Source organism: Capricornis sumatraensis, chromosome 6, assembly GCF_032405125.1.
Source record: "Capricornis sumatraensis isolate serow.1 chromosome 6, serow.2, whole genome shotgun sequence".
In the NCBI taxonomy this organism is placed as follows: Eukaryota; Metazoa; Chordata; class Mammalia; order Artiodactyla; family Bovidae; genus Capricornis; species Capricornis sumatraensis.
Window position 1 is genome coordinate 44,453,249 of NC_091074.1, and position 18,166 is coordinate 44,471,414.

At 37.8% G+C, this 18,166-nt stretch overlaps 1 protein-coding gene across 1 annotated transcript in view; it reads left to right on the forward strand.

The window, feature by feature from the left end:
• Nucleotides 1-18,166, forward strand: part of PTPRD (protein tyrosine phosphatase receptor type D) — a 366,674-nt gene that overhangs the window by 13,789 nt on the left and 334,719 nt on the right. Inside the window, exons 2-4 of the mRNA XM_068973581.1 lie at nt 382-462; nt 2,181-2,347; nt 17,361-17,506. Of these exons, the coding sequence (XP_068829682.1) occupies nt 382-462; nt 2,181-2,347; nt 17,361-17,506 (394 nt within the window). The remainder of the gene's footprint in view (nt 1-381; nt 463-2,180; nt 2,348-17,360; nt 17,507-18,166) is intronic.

Sequence of the window (18,166 nt, forward strand, 5' to 3'; positions counted from 1 at the left end):
AGTGAAAATCTTTTAGAATTTCCACTAGTGTTTGAATATGAAAGAAACAATAATATATATACATACACAGAAATAACTATATATTTGTGTATGTGTATCTATGTGTGTGTATGTATACATATATATATGTATATATGTAAGTCTATATCCTGGCTTATATTCATAGACTTTAGTAAATAATTTCAAGTAGGTACCTAATTCATATGTATTTGTTTGCTCATTTTGACCATAACCAAAATATATTTGTATACAAAAGGTGTACGTATATTGAATCTCCTGAAATCACTAGTAATTTAATAAATTTCAGTTGAGGCATAATCTTTGGTTGGAGTTATGTATTAAGGAGTGCTTTATAGGTCATGCCTTTATTTTGTCTTACAGATTAGCAGGGGAGAGAGAAGATGAACAGACCATAAGCCACGTGAAATGTGCAGCAGCAGGAATATTTAAAGGAGTAGAGTTGTAGGGTAGGGAGTTATTGACTGATGAGGTCTCAGCTAGGGTCCAGCCTTCCTGTTCTCTAGGGATTGTGGAGATTCCTGGGGTGCAGTACTTTGGAGGGGTTATGGTTGATTTACAATCTTACATCATTTTCAGATGTACAGTGTAGTGATTCAAAATTTTAGAGATTATATCCTAGCTAAAGTTATTATATAATATTGGCCACATTCCCTGTGCTGGATGTTACATTCCTGCAGTTTTTTTGTTTTGCACACAGGTTGTACCTCTTAATCCTCTGTCTCACCCCTCCTTACTTCTGTCTCCCCATGAAAATCTAAAACAATAAATAAATATAACAAAACAGAAACAGACTCGAGATACAGTACATTGTTGGTTCTAAAACACAGAAAGTCCTTCCAGGGGACTTTGGCAGTGTTTCCTTGTCATGACTAGGGGGAAAGAGTGTTAGTAACATCCACTGACCGGAGGCCAGGGATTTTGCTAAAGCTTCTGTGATGCACAAAGAAAGAAGGATTTGACTCAGGATATCAGTGGGGAGAGATCCTGTTCTAAAGGGAAGTAGCTATTAGGGAGAGACTGAAGATGTTGATTGTGTAGACAGCAGCGACATTTGATATAGCAAGTTGTCTATGATGGTGAAAGGGGAAGTAGAAAAACAAGTGAAGCAGTTGGGGCCTGAAAGAGGATAAACTGAAAGGAAGAATTGTCTCTGTGTTAGAAGTTCTTATACAGCAGATTGGATGTGGCTACCATCAAGTTCACACTGGGTGGCATTATTTTCTCTTGTTGAAGTAGGAGGTGAGAGCATCAGTCTCATGGAAGAGAGAGGCCAGTGCTGGGCAGACTTCTGGAGAGCGGTGAAAGGTGGGCAGATGATTGAGAGGTGATGCAAGTCCCATGGAGGCTGTAGGTCATGAGTTGGCATTGGCTTCAGCCCTTACAGTGCTCTGATTTTCTCAGGCAAGGCTCAAGCATTCAACACGGGAAGGGGGGAAGGCACTCTGCTGACGTGAATGGGGATCCTTAAGGCAGATGCCTCGTGTGGGAATGCATGAGAGTTCACAGCACTGGTGGGGGCAGTTGGATGGTTAAGACCCTTGCCTGGCTGGTAAAGGGGAGTATAAGCCTTCATATCAGCTCTTTCAAAAATGATGTCTATATTCCTAGATGCTTTCCATTTTTACTTCAGTCTCTATCAGTGTTGGGATTGCTTTGCTTTGCAGATTTTCAGTTCAGTTGTGTCCGACTCCAGCACCTCAGGCCTCCCTGTCCATCACCAACTCCCGGAGTTTACCCAAACATATGTTCATTGAGTCGGTGATACCATTCAACCATCTCAGCCTCTGTCGTCCCCTTCTCCTTCTGCCCTCAATCTTTCCTAGCATCGGGGTCTTTTCAAATGAGTCAGTTCTTCGCATCAGGTGGCCTAAGTATTGGAGTTTCAGCTCCAGCGTCAGTCCTTCCAGTGAACATACAGGACCGATCTCCTTTAGGATGGACTGGTTGGATCTCCTTGCAGTCCAAGGAACTCAAGAGTCTTGCAGATTTTAAACACTAGTTTTATCTTTCTCTGTAGTTTATTTTGTCTTCGGAAGGCACTCTGAAGCCCCGGACTCCATTTATCTGATGAATTGGAGTGACCGATAACATATTTAGTTAGTAATTGTGGCCCATTCCTTTAGACTCCTCTTTTGTTTTTCCCCTCTTGGCTTTGAAAGATCTACTTTCACGGCATTTTTAGATCCACCTCGAAAGCAGCTGGCACTCTCTCTAGGTTCCCAGAGACTTCAGACAGCAAACTTTGACAAAGTTCCTACAAAGAACTTTAAAGCAACATTTCCTTTGATTACATTAGGGACTATGGGTAGTTATGTAATGATTCAGGGTAGGAATTAGTCTGCATCTCTTAACTTCTGGCATCCTGGAGCGTTTATCTTTTCATTTGGTGCTGCGTAAAGCTTCTTAGGAAAATCTATAGGCTTTTTTTCTAATTCTGGAAAATGAGGTGCTCACATGAGGCCTGGTGTGTATTCACAGATGCTCCTGTCACACAAATACAAAAGAAGCATTTTCTTCCATCCGTAGTGATCTGGAATCACTAATGAAAACACTTTCAGGCATGTGTCTAGAACTTGCAGTGCTTAGCATTACACCTTGATATTTTGGTATGATGCTCAAGGGCCATGGCTGTGGCTCAGTTGAAATTGTTAATAAATAAAACAGTATTTTTAGCTTCTGAAGCTAGGCCCAACCTTGTAGGAGATCCTGAAATGGTGTCCTTTGATTGTTCTCAGCACAGGCTGGTCAGTGCAGCTCTGTTGGATGGAAAGGGTGGCTACTATGTGCCTCGGTCTGGCAGGAGGCCCTGGGTATCTGCACATGTGCTCTAAGGATAGCAGGGGACTGCGCCCATCAGCTGTCAGGCACAGCTTCTGCTTCTGCTCTGAACAATAGCCATGTGCCAGGGCACTAATTATTGGTTGATTTTCCTTCTAAAATAAGTGTCCTAATAATTTGTCAGAAAACCAACTTAAATTACTATAATGTTGCCTGCAACAGTTATAAAAAAAAAAGAAAAAGCCTCACTAAGAAATGTTTCAGTTTATTTCTGCCTGCAGTCTATAACTGGTAAATAGTGTAATTAAAATCTCGTTTGCAGGTTGTTTCCAAAAGGTTATTTCTGTGTGGGAAAACCCTTTGTTTTCTTCCTGAATACCCTGAGCTGTAAATTAAAGAATTAATAGCGTTTTGGGTGGGGGGGAGGGGGGAGTCAGTTGGCAAATAAAGGTCCTCACTGTCTGTGCTCTTTTGGAATACCTCCCATCTTTCTGGGGCTCAGAGAATGTATTCTCTAGAAAAGCATGCATAATCTGCACCAGAATGAGCTGGTACCAGGGGCTGTACTGCCCAGGGATACAAATCAGGGACTTGATATTTGAAGATTAATTCAACTGAAATTCCAGAATATGTGAGTAGTATTACCTTGTATCTAGATTCAAGCGTTATCTATTTTTTTCTTTTAACCAAGAGAGGTGAGATGGATATTTATGTAGATAAATCTGATGCTGTTTGGAAAATGGGAACAAAAGGACTGGCTGGAGCATAACAGATTTCAATGAGGATGGGACAGAAAAGGTCCCTCCCCCTCCTCTGGTTGGTTTTCTAAATATGTGATATGTATGTGTTTCAGTTCACAGGCAGCAAGAATGAGACATTTCCTCCTCAGTTTGGCATGCTGTCATGGAAATGCTGATAGGGTTATTTGACAGAGATGTAGCATATTAAAAAAAAATGTAAATTACATTATTGTATTATACCCTCTTCCATTTTGGACTCATTTTATTAAAGTTCTTTAAAGGTTTATTTTCATCTACAAACCAGGGAATTGTACCCTATTCTCTCTTGCCAGGATCCAATTAATGTCAACTTGAGTTTTCTGTGTGGACAGGGCCAGTGCATGGCCCTGGGTGATCAACTATTATTATCATTGCTTGCCGGTACATGACTTCACAGCCTAGCATAGAACCAGTTGTCATCTTTCCATCTTTTGTACCCCCAAATAGCTCACTGGGGAGAATTTGAGAATGGGCGGGTGACAGGCTACTCTTTTTCAGAATGCAGAGATCAATCGTGGTTGGCAAGATTAAGCTCAGTGAGACATTTTATGGAAGAAACACTTTGCCCAAATTCAACTTGCTTGTATAGGTGTTAATTTCTGTCTCTTATTAAAAAATTTTTTATTTTAGAAAGAATGATTTAATATGTAAAATAAATACCACTCTTGCTTGCTACATGTGCTCAGTTGGAAGGATATCAGATGAGTATTTTTATTATCCTACAAATTGTTACTGGTTCTAATAGTTACCTAATATTGAATGAGTATGTTTGGAATTCTGCAGATCATTGCCAAGTAATTTTTGGCTTTGAGTCTACAGGGAAGTGAATTTAAAAAAAACTAATGGAAGGACATAGATTCATATCTAAATTATCCATATGACTGAAATAATTGTACTTTATTTAAAATGAATCAAATACCTACAATATGCTACGCATTATACAGAATGAAGCTATAACATAAGCCTTTTAAACTTAGAATACCTTGATCTCTAGCAGAGTATTGGTTCAAATTTGAATAATGCTGAACTTTTTAAAAGCATTTTTAAAATCAGTTTCAGTCAAACAGTTCTGGTGTATAGGCAAGTTAACTTTTTCATCATTTTTCTTTTTATTTTTTATATTATTTATCCATTATGTATCTACATGCTTATTAACAAATGTCAGTACCCCTTAATATAAAACATTGAGATGGAAGAAAATATTTTTAAAAATGAAACTTTAAAATGTTTCATCTTTGGGAACACTTAAAAATCATTGCATCATTTATTTGGAAGATAGTATTAATTACGGACTTTCTTTAGGAAATACTGTCATATTTGTTATAAAACTCTATACATTACAATTAACATCGCCTTTGTAATAAAAACACAGGCAGCTCATTTTCTACAATATTCTGTCCTAGACAGAGTGCTTCTGTGACATACGAAGACCACGTATCTGTAGAGAGGCTATTTTGTCTATATAAACAAGGTTTCCTTATGATACTGCTTCTAAATTTCTCCAGTAAGGAGAGAAAATCATTTTGCAGTCTGTTTTACCACTAACTGAAAGTATGCTCATGTGTTTGCACATATACCCTTTCTGTGTTTAGCACCTGGGAATATTTCAGCTATTTATTTCCAAAACTACTTTGCTAACTTACCAGTATGACATTGATAAATGGAAGATTATGGTCACATTTATTCCTGGAAGATGTATCTATCCTACAAAAAATGATCCAGATCTTTGCCAGTTGTGGTAACATCACACTTTGATTGGAAGATGAGAGTTATAGCGGTTCATCCCGGCTCAAAGCTTACGCTTTGCTAAACACTTAAATGACAGCAGTAGGTCTCCTTGGGGAACTGGTTTGCTACTGGTCTCTAAACTGAAGCCAGTACACATATCACTCTGCCGCTGCTGCTGCTGCTAAGTCGCTTCAGTCATGTCCGACTCTGTGCGACCCCGTAGATGGCAGCCCACTAGGCTCCCCTTTCCCTGGGATTCTCCAGGCAAGAACACTGGAGTGGGTTGCCATTTCCTTCTCCAGTGCATGAAAGTGAAAAGTGAAAGTGAAGTCGCTCAGTCATGTCCGACTCTTCACAACCCTGTGGACTGCAGCCCACCAGGCTCCTCCGTCCATGGGATTGTCCAGGCAAGAGTACCGGAGTGGGGTGCCATTGCCTTCTCTCTCTAGTTCCCCTTAATAATAAAACAAAATTGACATAGTTGACTTGCTGGAAATTTCTTAGAGGGGAGGTTAAAGAATCTGTATTATGGAATTTAGTAACATAAAATTGAGAAAGAATTAGAAGAAAAAAATGCCGAAGATGACGTTGTTTTTTCATTTATCCCTTTCTTTGCCTCTTTAATTATATCTTTGCATTTTCCTTTTCAAATAAACCAATTACCTTTCCGGTGTGATCCAGTTTACATGATAAGCATCAGGTTAGAAGGAAGAATAAATGATTACTTTTAATGATGATCAGCACAGCTGATGTGATGTTATGATTAATGAGTAAATGAGCAGTGAATGATGTAAATGAATCTGATTTCAAAACTTAACTATGAAAAGATGCTAAGGATGCTAAGATGATAAGAGTTTCTTTTTTTTATTAAATATAGTGTCTGTGTTAAATAACCTTGTGAGTACATTATCATTTAGAGGAAAGGTGAAAAAAAAACCCCAATAAATACTGTGTTCTTCACCTACATCTTTACCAATGAGCAGAGGCTGCGTGACTTTGTCTGTCAGTATAAGGGCCTTTATCACTCCATTGAACAAAGATGGATACACAGTCTGTGTATTATGTACTTATGTATTTTGAATGCATAAGTAGATGGTATGTGAACCTGGAGTCTTGAAGTGGAAAATGTTAAGTGAATATCTAAATAGTGCTGCTGATAACAACTTTTCATTAAGGATGCATGAGTCTGACATAAGGAATGGTAAGAATGGCTCCACTGATTCTATCTGAGAGAGATTCAGGACCACTGGTACTACCTTTCTAAAGTTTGTGTTCCTAAAGCAGTGTTTACAGTGTCTTATTCCAAAGGGTATGGTCAGTCTTACTAAGAATGTCAGTAGTTCAGAGATGTTTCATGGCCCTAACACGGTGAATGTAGGGGATTGTTTGTTTTGGTCATTATACCCCATGACTGCATATTAAATAATGTGAACAGTAATGAGACCACACAACTTTTACGGCTGTAAAACAAGTGTTTATGGCCCAGGTATTAATATATTTTGAAACAGAACAAATGTGAAACTTATTTTACTACTCTACACTGACTAATTCATGTGAAACTTCATCTCAGTTGTTATTTAGAAAACAGTTTAAAAGACTAAAATGGACTTCATATCTCGATTGTCTTAAATCAAAAATTATTTTCTATAACATTTAAGTACACTTTCAGTAGTTTCAGTTCGATAGCTATTCTTCTTCCTTGTCCACTTTCTTCATTGGCCTTTGCGCATTCACCACTAAGAATTCCTTATATGTTCTTTTGTCCCAAGGGGAAGTGGAAAAGGCAGGATTTGAGGAGTATCTGAAGAGGATTCTTTTTCAAGGTGTAAATTTTCCAATTTCTTCCTCTCTAAACTCTCCACCCTCTCACCTCTGCCTTCTATCCCTATGTTAAAAAGGATAAAAATTTTGCAAATGAGTAAGTGATAATTTTCAGCTTTAGCAATGGTCTAGATAATTAGACACTCATGTATATTCCTCCTATGAATATGAGGTTTTTTTATGATAATGTGTTGAGACGTATAAAACATCTTAGAAATGTAGAATTTTTTTAATCCTTTAATTTTACATATAGGAATTCATCATGATTGTGAGTTTTTATGTAGAAATGAATTACATATAAGAATGACATATGTATAGGGATATAACTATAGGAATAACCACTTAAGTGTTTTTATAATATTAAAAAATTGGAAACAACCTCAGTGTTTAACAGTAAATAAAAATATATTTGTATGCTTTATACTATAAAATACTCTTCCATTTAAATATGTATGGGCATAAATATGTTCACAATATATTTTAAGTAAAAAGCAGAGTATAAAATAATTGTACAGTGTATTAATCTCTTTTGTAGAAAGTATAAGAGAGCAGACATAACAAAAATCTTCATTCATCAAAGGGATGACCACAGAAAACATTAGAAACCATTGGAAAAAAAGCTTTAAAATACCTTCCTTTAATTTATGTTTTCTAATTTACTTATATTAAGAATGTACAGTCAGAACAATAAAGTCAATTTATTTAAAAAAGCACAAAAAGTGGCAGAAAATAGAAGAGCTCTGTGATAACAATGAGGTTAAAGGATATTCATGAGTGAGGTGAGATCCATTGTATTCGATTCAGTACTCAGTTCATACATTGAATCCTACAGTAGGATGCATGAGTCTGTAATTTGGATATGCTGTATTTTGCAACCTTAAGGCCTGGTATGGATCCATTATTCTCCCACTGTGTCACATTAGTGCTTTGCTGTGTCAGTGTACAATATATTAGATGAAGTTAGTATTTTTCAGTTAATTTATCAAGCTCTAAGCAAATGTAATCAAATGAAAGCAGGGTTTTCATGTTTATTACAGTATTAGCCAGCTTAAGTACTGAAAATGTACAGCCAAAGATTAGAGGGTATAGTAACTTGGGAAGCCCTTTATCAGTTCTAAGTATGTATTGGACACTTACTATGTGCTTGGTGCGACTAGGAGTTAATGAGACTTCAGAGTTGACCAGATCACAGATGCTTTTCTCAGGATTCAGTTAACGTACAGAGAGAGAAATATATATGTATAAAAGAGCTGTAATAAATGATAGACTGCTTAAACTCATAGAAGAGATACAGAAGGTATGATAAGAAAGTTTAAAGGATAGTGAATCTTATCCACATGGGAGGATCAAAGAAGACGTCAAGATATTTTATTAGAGATTGAAAAATGGATAAATTCTATAAGTTTTTAAATGGACGAGAAGGCATTTTACGCAAGGGAATAGCTTGTACCAAGGCATCAAGGCAGGATTTTAGGTTCTTGCTGGGCAATGGTGGAAACGTATTTGGAAAAATAGGTTGGCAACAGCTCTAAAAATTCTTAAAGGCCAACAAAAATTCTGGTTTATTTGCTAACAGGAAGTTGTTAAAGCTTGTTTGTTTAGTTATTTTGAGTGGAAAAGGGCTTTAGTCATAGATGTATTTAAAACTGAAATAAAAAGAAGGAAAAGGAAAAGAAGGATCAGCTGTGATGTGAGATATTGATTTCCAAGAAGACAAAAGGCTGAGGCTTCAGGGCTGGGTGTTGGTGGGAATGGGAGTGCCACAAACACATATGGAAACTTAGGAAGAGAAGTAGGACTGGGAACACAGACGACATGGTGTGTTTTCAACATAATGGAGATGTTGCTGGATAATCTTTCCAACATCAGAAATAAGGCCCACCTGGCGTTGAGGAAAAGTTCAAGTGGGGGATACTTTTTCATGAAATCAAGTCTCTTCCTGTCTGCTTTTCTTCCTTTCCTTTCTCCCTCTCCCCTTCCTTTCTGTTGTATACGTATCTATCTTTAGTTACCTTAAATATTGATAGTCGTATAGAGGCATAGACATCTCTATCTGGTGGGAGAATACTGTAGTAGCCATCTTAGTGGTCAGGGATTGGGAGTTGAAACCTTAATAAATTAATGGTCTAGACATGCATGGAATATTTTGTTGAGATGCCTAGAAAAGGAAGAGAGGGAATGGGTGTCAAGAATTTTCTTGTCTTTTGCCATCATGAACAAATTAAATATATATGTAGAACAGTACAAAAGCATTCTACCATACTACACTTGGAGCTTGTGTGATTTATTTATGAATTTTGTGGCTTTAATGTTTGTCTTTTGCCCAGGCTTCATACTGAATCTATTCCTGATTTCAACTGGCTACTCAGTTCAGTTCAGTTCAGTCGCTCAGTCGTGTCCAACTCTTTGCAACCCCATGAACCACAGCATGCCAGGCCTCCCTGTCCATCACCAATTCCTGAAGTTTACCCAAACCTATATCCATTGAGTCAGTGATGCCATCCAACCATCTCATCCTCTGTCATCCCCTTCTCCTCCTGCCCTCAATCTTTCCCAGCGTCAGGGTCTTTTCAAATGAGTCCGCTCTTCACATCAGGTGACCAAAGTATTGGAGAGTCAGCTTCAACATCAGTCCTACCAATGAACACCCAGGACTGATCTGCTTTAGGATGCACTGGTTGGATCTCCTTGCAGTCCAAGGGACTCTCAAGAGTCTTCTCCAACACTACAGTTGAAAACATCAATTCTTTGGTGCTCAGCTTTCTTTATAGTCCAACTCTCACATCCATATGTGACTACTGGAAAAACCATAGCCTTGACTAGACAGACCTTTGTTGGCAAAGTAATGTCTTGGCTTTTTAATATGCTGTCTAGGTTGATCATAACTTTCCTTCCAAGAAGTAAGTGTCTTTTAATTTCAAGGCTTCAATCACCATCTACAGTGATTTTGAAGCCCCCCAAAATAAAATCAGCCACTGTTTCCCCATCTATTTGCCATGAAGTGATGGGACCAGATGCCATGATCTTAGTTTTCTGAATGTTGAACTTTAAGCCAGCTTTTTTACTCTCCTCTTTCACTTTCATCAAGAGGCTCTTTAATTCTTCTTCACTTTCTGCCATAAGAGTGGTGTCATCTGCACTTCTGAGGTTATTGATATTTCTCCCGGCAATCTTGATTCCAGCTTGTGCTTCCTGCAGGCCAGCGTTTCTCATGATGTACTCTGGCTACTAGAAATGAGGAAAAAGAACATCCATAGACTTTCCGGTGAACTTTCTCACTTAACAGGTGAAAAATAATTGCTGTAATAAAGTACAAAGTACTCACTAAACCCTTGAGAAAACAGCCAATATACTTCTTCTGGTTAACTAAAACAGACTTTATTTGAAAATATGCAATAAATTGAGTTGTACCATATTGTCTGTGTAGCATCTTTGTGGCTTTCCATCTTCTAATTTGGCACAGTAAAAATATCAGGACTTCACAATTAGATCAAAAGTACATGACTCACTGTAAACCTCAGTGAGCCTTCCTTCCTTTCTTTTTCCTGTTTTCTCCCTTCCTCTTTCTTTCTTTCTAAATGTATGTAGTACTCTAAAGCTTTCTGTTATTCTATAAAGTAAGACTGATGATATAGTCTTGCAGGACTCTGGAAAACCTTGCATATAAGATATGTAAAATACTCAGTCCAGTGCTTGGAGTTTTTTAGAATCTTGGCACAAGACGCCAGGCTGAATGGTTTCTAGAGCGGATGATCTTCTACATAAACCAGGACTTCATGTTCCATTTTCACATGGAATATGAACTGGGTCACCTCTGACATCCCTGGACAGGGTGGACCTTCAAAGACTGTTTTTGAGCCATCTGTGAGATTTTCTTTTTAATACAACTCCACTATATTTTAGCTTTTAAATATGATTTAAGGAGCATTATACATCAAAATGGGGTAAAGAAATAACTACTCTTCAGTGAACTCTAAGCACTGGACCAAATGTTTTATATATCTTATGTGCAATTTCTTCCATAGTCCTGTAAGATTATACCATTGCTCTTATTTCATAGAATAATAGAAAACTTTATAGTAATACATACGTTTAGAAAGAAAAAAAATGAAAGTGAAAGTCACTCAGTCGTGTCCAGCTTTTGTGACCCCATGGACTATACAGTCCGTCTGATTCTCCAGGCAAGAAAACTGGTGTGGGTAGTGCCTATCCTTTCTCCAGGGGATCTGCCCAACCCAGGGATAGAACCCAGGTCTCTTGCATTTCATTGATGACTCAAAAATAGTCTCTAAAGTCCATCCTGGCCATGGATGTCAGACGTGACCCTGTTCAGATTCCTTTTAACAAAATAGATGTTCCCAGAGGTCCTGCTTTATGTAGAAGAACATTTGCTATAGAAACCAGTTGAGCCTGGTGTCTTGTGCCAGGATTCTGGCTCTCTAAGGAGTTACACATCAACTCTGGGACCTCCCCTCTCTTCCCTTGTCATGAGCCTCTGCACCTGTATTGCTGTGTTGGCCGTATTTCCCATCTACTCCAATGAGTCACAACAGAAAATCCATCATCCACACAGACTTTGGCCATTTTGTATGTTTGGGTCAGTGATGGTAGAGTGTATTATGGCTGGACAGGAATGTAAACCCTATGAGAATGGTTCTTCTCCGCTTAAACCTTCAGACCTGGCCATGGCTCTTAACATCATCCCAGATTCACCTCCTGTGCTTTGCATTTCTCACTCACGTCTGGATCTCCCTTCCTGAGCTTCCTTTCAGAGCCCTCAGCCTTATTCTTCCAGAGAAAGAGAGAACAGAGATGAGGTCAGCTGACAGCCTCATAAATTCAACAGACAACTTTTAGGGAGGAAGTGGATTCCTAGAGACAGGACTGCCTATTTATTTTTACTAAGCATTTCCTCATCCTCTCCCTCAGTATCATTTAATGACATTATTAACCTTCCCCTTTCAAGATTTTAAGTACATTATTATGACAAATGCGCCTTTAAAAACAAAACTTAAGAAAATGTTAATCAGCTGAAAGAAACAAAGCCAGTTAGTTACATGCTGTTAGTTTTGTTTCCCATGCGATAGACATATTTCTTTGATGTCTGCAGAAGTGGCTTATTCATTAGAATTAAATTAGACAAATGGCACCATTGGCTCATGTCTTCATTTTTGTAGCACGTGGCCCTTTGCAAGGGCCTGCTTTAGAGATGATTCTCAGTTTGCCAATCAAGTTACCACAAATCTGAGTCATTTTTTTAACCTTTAAGAATTTTTCATAAATCCTTGCCTTCCATGGATGTTGCTAGGGGATTTAAATGGTTCTCCTCAGCTAGTATCTAGCTCTGTATAACAATGTACTGAAGGGAGGTTTTGTCCTCAATAGTGCAGTTTGTTTAGGATGGTCAGAGGCAATTTGTTGGTTTTGGTAGGATCTCCTGAATTTAAACACCTTAAGTGTTCTTTGGGCTTATCATCTTGTCTTCAGAAAGCCTAACAACTGTAGACCTGATATAGCATCAAATATTACAATAATTGCATTAAGGGCACCATGCATTGCTTGTACTGTAAAAAGCAATCTAACCTCTTGGAAAAAAAAAATCAGCAGCCTGTGGCTCATCTTGAGCTGTGTAGGAAGTAAAAACCTACTGGAATCCTGGAGCTCCTGTCTGTTCTGTGAATGCATCCCGGGAATGTAGTCTTTGAACAACACGTGGGCATGGCAGACATGTTCTAGAATATCCACCATGCCTCTGTTCTGACTCATATGCATGTTTGGCTTGTCTGTTTTCCATTTAGAAAATAAACTTTCTGGGTCTAACAGTAATTTGACCTCTGCTTGGCATTAGTTTAATAAAAGGTCATACTTCTCACTTGTCAGAACCATCTTGAGCAGACATACACAGTGCTGGCAGCTCTAAGTAGATAGCCATGGCAGTTAGCTACAAAATGGAAGAGTGCCTCTCTGAATATCAGAAACTGTAAAATTTAACTTCTTTCTCACTATCTTTTACAGACTTCCCTGGTGGCTCAGACGGTAAAACGTCTGTCTACAATGTGGGAGACCTGGGTTCAATCCTTGGGTTGGGAAGATCCCTGGAGAAGGAAATGGCAACCCACTCCAGTACTATTGCCTGGAAAATCTCATGGACAGAGGAGCCTGGTAGGCTAGAGTCCATGGGGTCACAAAGAGTCGGACACGACTGAGCGACTTTCCTTTCACTGTCTTTACACTCCTGATATTTCTCTTTTTCTTAAACCAACTACAGCATTTGTGGTTGTATTTCATAGGATAATCGTCCGGACTTTCATTGCTCAGACCTGAGGCTAACCTATTGTGTAACTTTGCAGTGGAATTCTTTGTTTTGTTCTTTTACTTGGGTTCTTTTTCTTTCTTCCCACCTTCGGAGCATGTAAGTCTGAGCATGACTTAAATTTGAGTATATCCACGACAAAACAAGCCAGAAGATGCATTTAGTTTCTTCTATTAAGCAGAGATATAGAGAAGGGGGAGTAGGCACTTTGTGTTGTCAGATTCCTCCAGGAATAAAGATTTTTACTTGCCTCCAGTGTTTGCTGGAGTTAACTTTACTCTTCTTTCTTTCTCATCTCTTACCTTTTGGCCATCATTGACAATGTTACTGTCATAGGCTGACCAACCAAGATTATTAGCATCCTAGGATGCTACAGACATGCTTACTGAAAGGATTTACTATATTATCTAAAATCTTAACTTTGTATCATAGCGTAATGGTTTTTATCCATTCTGTGGTTTGGATTTGGTGGACAAATGTAGAAAAATTGACATCAGATCCCATTAAAAAGTGATGATTTTCTTGTCTGTGAAAACTAATATTTCTATATTTAGAAAAAAATTAAAATAAAAATTATGTGTGCAAATGCTTGATATGCCTTTTTAAAAACAGTGTTTTCAACTTCATTTCTTGTGTTTGTTTTTAAAGAGTAAATTTAAGGGCTGTTTTTTGAAGAATGCTGAGTCACTACAGTGGTAGGTAGTGGGATATAGAAAAACAGTCCCAGATTTGAAACATATTCTGTTCGCGCCCCCCCCCCCCAAAAAAAATGTTCACAACTCATTAGGTTAACTCTACTGACTTCATCTTTTGAAATGAAATTCTTATAGCATCTACTTAGTACCTTGTAATGACCTATATGGGAAAAGAATGTAAAAAAGAGTAGTTATATGTATACATATAACTGAATCACATTGCTATACCCCTGAAACTAGTACAACATTATAAATCAACTATGCTCCAATAAAAATTTAAAAAAATTATCAGTTAAATTTAAAAGTAAATAAAATGCTTACAGTAGCATCCAGTGATTATATCTTTGGTAGATTCTTAAGCTTGTCAGTGTTTGCCTGAGAACTGTAAGGTATGACCAGAAAATGAAAAACACATCTGAACATTCTTTTTGAGAAGATGGTAACTTGCCTCCTTTGCTTTCCATTTAGAAATAAGACTTATAAGTTTTATAGTGATTTGGCTCAGTATCTAGGAAGCACTTTGCTGAATAGTTTGTTGTTGTTATTTAGTCGCCAATATCTGACTCTTGCGAGCCAATGGACTGTAGCCCTCCAGGCTCCTCTGTCCATGGGGGTTGTCCAGGCAAGAATACTAGAGTGGGTTGTCATTTCCCTCTCCAGAGGATCTTCCTGACCCAGGGATCAAACCCACATCTCCTGCACTGGCAGGCAGAATATTACCTCTTTGCAGATTTTCATAATCTCCAAATTAGAATACAAACTAGGATACTATCCCTTTTAAAAAAAATCCCAGTGCAGGAAAAATGGCATCCTACCTTCTTTTTTAATTCAATTTCTGATTAGTATAATATATACAACATTGTATACAACAACCCTCTGCCCAGTCCATACATTCTTGCAAGAAATTTCAACTTAAATGGGAGACTGGGTTATTAAAATTGGTTTTCCAATTTTTAAACTATGGAGTTTGAAAAATAAAGTACCTAAAAATGATACTGTTTTATCACTTAATATAGCAATGCAATATGTTTTTTTCAGGGGAAACTCCCTAGGAATTCCAATTCCATAATTATAATTTCCATATTAGATGCTGACAAGCATGTGGTTATTATCCATTTACATTATTTGGAACAGCAGAATGAAAACATAAAAGTTTAGTATCTTTTTTGTTCGTGACAGACAGTTGACATCAGTATACTGTATTTTTTGTTCCTCTCACTGTTAGTCAATTTGAAATCACTTTAAACGTCACTCGCAGTTCTGGTAATCATCTAGTTTGTGTTGCTACCCTGAGATGCTCCTGGATGTGATATCTAGCAGCATTGTCAGAGTTCGCTTTCATTCCTAGGGTTTCGGAACAAATAGGGGCCTGGGTTTCACCCAGGGCTACTATCAAGTTGAATTTGCTGATGAAGTGAGGATTCATGTTCCTTTATCAGTATTGCAAATACACTACTCCCCTCACTTCTCCATTCTCTGCCTCATTGAGGAAGTTAATACCTTAAACCCAAAAGGCATCTCTGCAAAATTATTTCACACTTCATATTTTTATAGTTAAGAAAGAGGAAGGTTTTGCATCTTAAAATGATGCATGTGTGCGTGTGTGTTGTGTGTGTGTGTGTGTGTGCGCTTGCTAGGTTACTTCAGTTGTGTCTGACTCTGTGAACTGTAGCCCAGTGGAGCTGAGAGGGCAGTCTGGCTTCCCTGACTCAGGAAAACCGAAATGAGGGTCAGGACACACATCGTTGGGCCAGCAGGAGCATCACATGGGAAACACGAAAACAAGGCAGAGAAAATAGTGGTGATGAGCAAATAGTGATGAACTTTGCTCTTTTCTTATTTCTTAAAATCTAAGGAGAGTTTTCAAAATAAGCATTAGCTATGGTTACTTAAAACCTTATCTCAATGACATACAGGTGAACTACGGCAAGAGAGAAGAGAAAATTATTCTTTTCTTTGATCGTAGGGATAAGAAAATAGAAAATAAAATAGTGAGGTTAAATGTTTTTGAGTTAAAAAAATGTCCAACTATAACATAATTGTAAAAACTCAAGGATGCAAAAAGATGTGAAGAGGAGGAAAAATAATTAGAACACATTCTCCCCACCCACCATTGTTAATATTTTAGCATATTTTGTGCTGTCTCTTTTGGGGTACGTTTTCTTCACCTGCTATCCCTCATGTATAATTTTGTGTGGTGCTTTTCTGGCTTACCATCGAATCATAAGTATTTCTCATGGCATATGTTTATAAATATAATGTTTACTATTTGATGATTATGCCTTAGCTGATCTCACTATGGATTCCTATAAATATCCAAATTGACATGTGTGTATTTATAATCTTTGTAAATAAGAGATACGGTGGATATTTTGTCCATAAGCATTTATCTACATTTTATATAATTCTCATTTAATGAATTTCTAGACCTGGAAATAGAAGATGGATAACAAGCAGATTTTAAGAAGGAAAGTAAATATTAGGAACATTTAAAGGAGATGGAGGGCATTTCAAAAACCTCACACTTTTAGCCTTTTGTCCTAGAGTCTTGAAGTGTACATTTTTCTTTACAGAAATTATTTTCCTTGCTATGACTTTGGAGACTTCTTGACTCATCTTTTTATGCAAATTGTGGAGTTAAGTTTCAAGTAAGACAGCACGCAATATCTGGGTTAGAGTCACTGTACCATTTTCTTCTATTTCTGTTTCTTGCTAAACCTTCTAACTCAGGGCTGTATTTCCAGTCTCTTTAAAATTTCCTAGAATTTCTCTTAAATGTCACTTATTTTAATAGCTTAGCAGTGGCATTGCTGCTTTCTGGCAGCGTCCTGATAGCAGCATCAAAGCAAAGAGCTAAAATTTTACTCACTTTGATTGATGAGCTCATTTTGTTACAGAGGACAAATTGGATTTTTTTAATACTGGTAATAAAAATTAATGTGCGATGTTGCTTTTCAAATGTTATTGGATCTCTGCCTTAATATGGGTTTCAGCATTAAAAGTGCTAACAGATAACTTGACCAGAAAGTTACCTCCTTCCCCTTTTATCTACCCTCAAATTAAAAGGTGCTTTCCTAATTTTTTCATCCCAGTATATTTATGTGTGTATTATATCTGTATGGACTGAAATACGGTTGAGGGCTGTGGAGAGAGCAGTGCGGTGAGATAATAATCTGTGTTTCAATTTTCCATCTAATTATGATGTCTATTTCTTTTTTATTTTAGCACCTCCAAGATTTACGCGAACTCCCGTTGACCAGACAGGGGTCTCTGGCGGAGTCGCCTCCTTCATTTGCCAAGCTACAGGAGACCCAAGACCTAAAATTGTCTGGAACAAAAAAGGAAAGAAAGTCAGCAATCAGAGATTTGAGGTATTAGGTCCATTGTTCTGTTTCTCTGGGGGAAGAAGGTATCTGTTGGAGTTTTGGTCTGTATGTTACTTGTTTCACTCTGATACAAGATGTTACAATCACTGAGATGTGTCATTCTTTATGTTGCTTGGGATGGAAAAGTTCACTCTAAGTGGCTCTGACTTTTTTAAAAAAGAGAATTTGATGGTTCATAAGACTGTTGTCCTCCTTGTATCAGGGCTCAAATAGTGTCGTTAACATCCATCTGTAACCTCGTTTTCAGACTGCTTCCCCTTAAGATGGCAAGATGCAGTCTCCCATCCTCCCACGTCTAAGACTAGAGGATGAGTGAGAACTTCCTCTGCTATTGGACCTTTCTGAGTTACATGTTCATTCCAGAACCAATCTTTGTGGACAGCTGGATGGTACAGGCTGACTAAGTTAATCAGAATATACCTGAGGTACTGGGAATGAACTCAGTTCCATTCAACCCTGTGGTTTGAAATGAAGGAGCAGTGTTTTCCTAAAGGGAATTCAAGTTCCTGTAACCTAGAAGGAGAATGGATACTGGGCAGCAAGTTTAGTTAACCACTATACTTCACACCTGTGTTTTAAAAGTAGCATGGACTAGAATGAGAACTTTTGCTCCAGTGCGTTTGTGTAAAGAACTGCTCTGGAAGA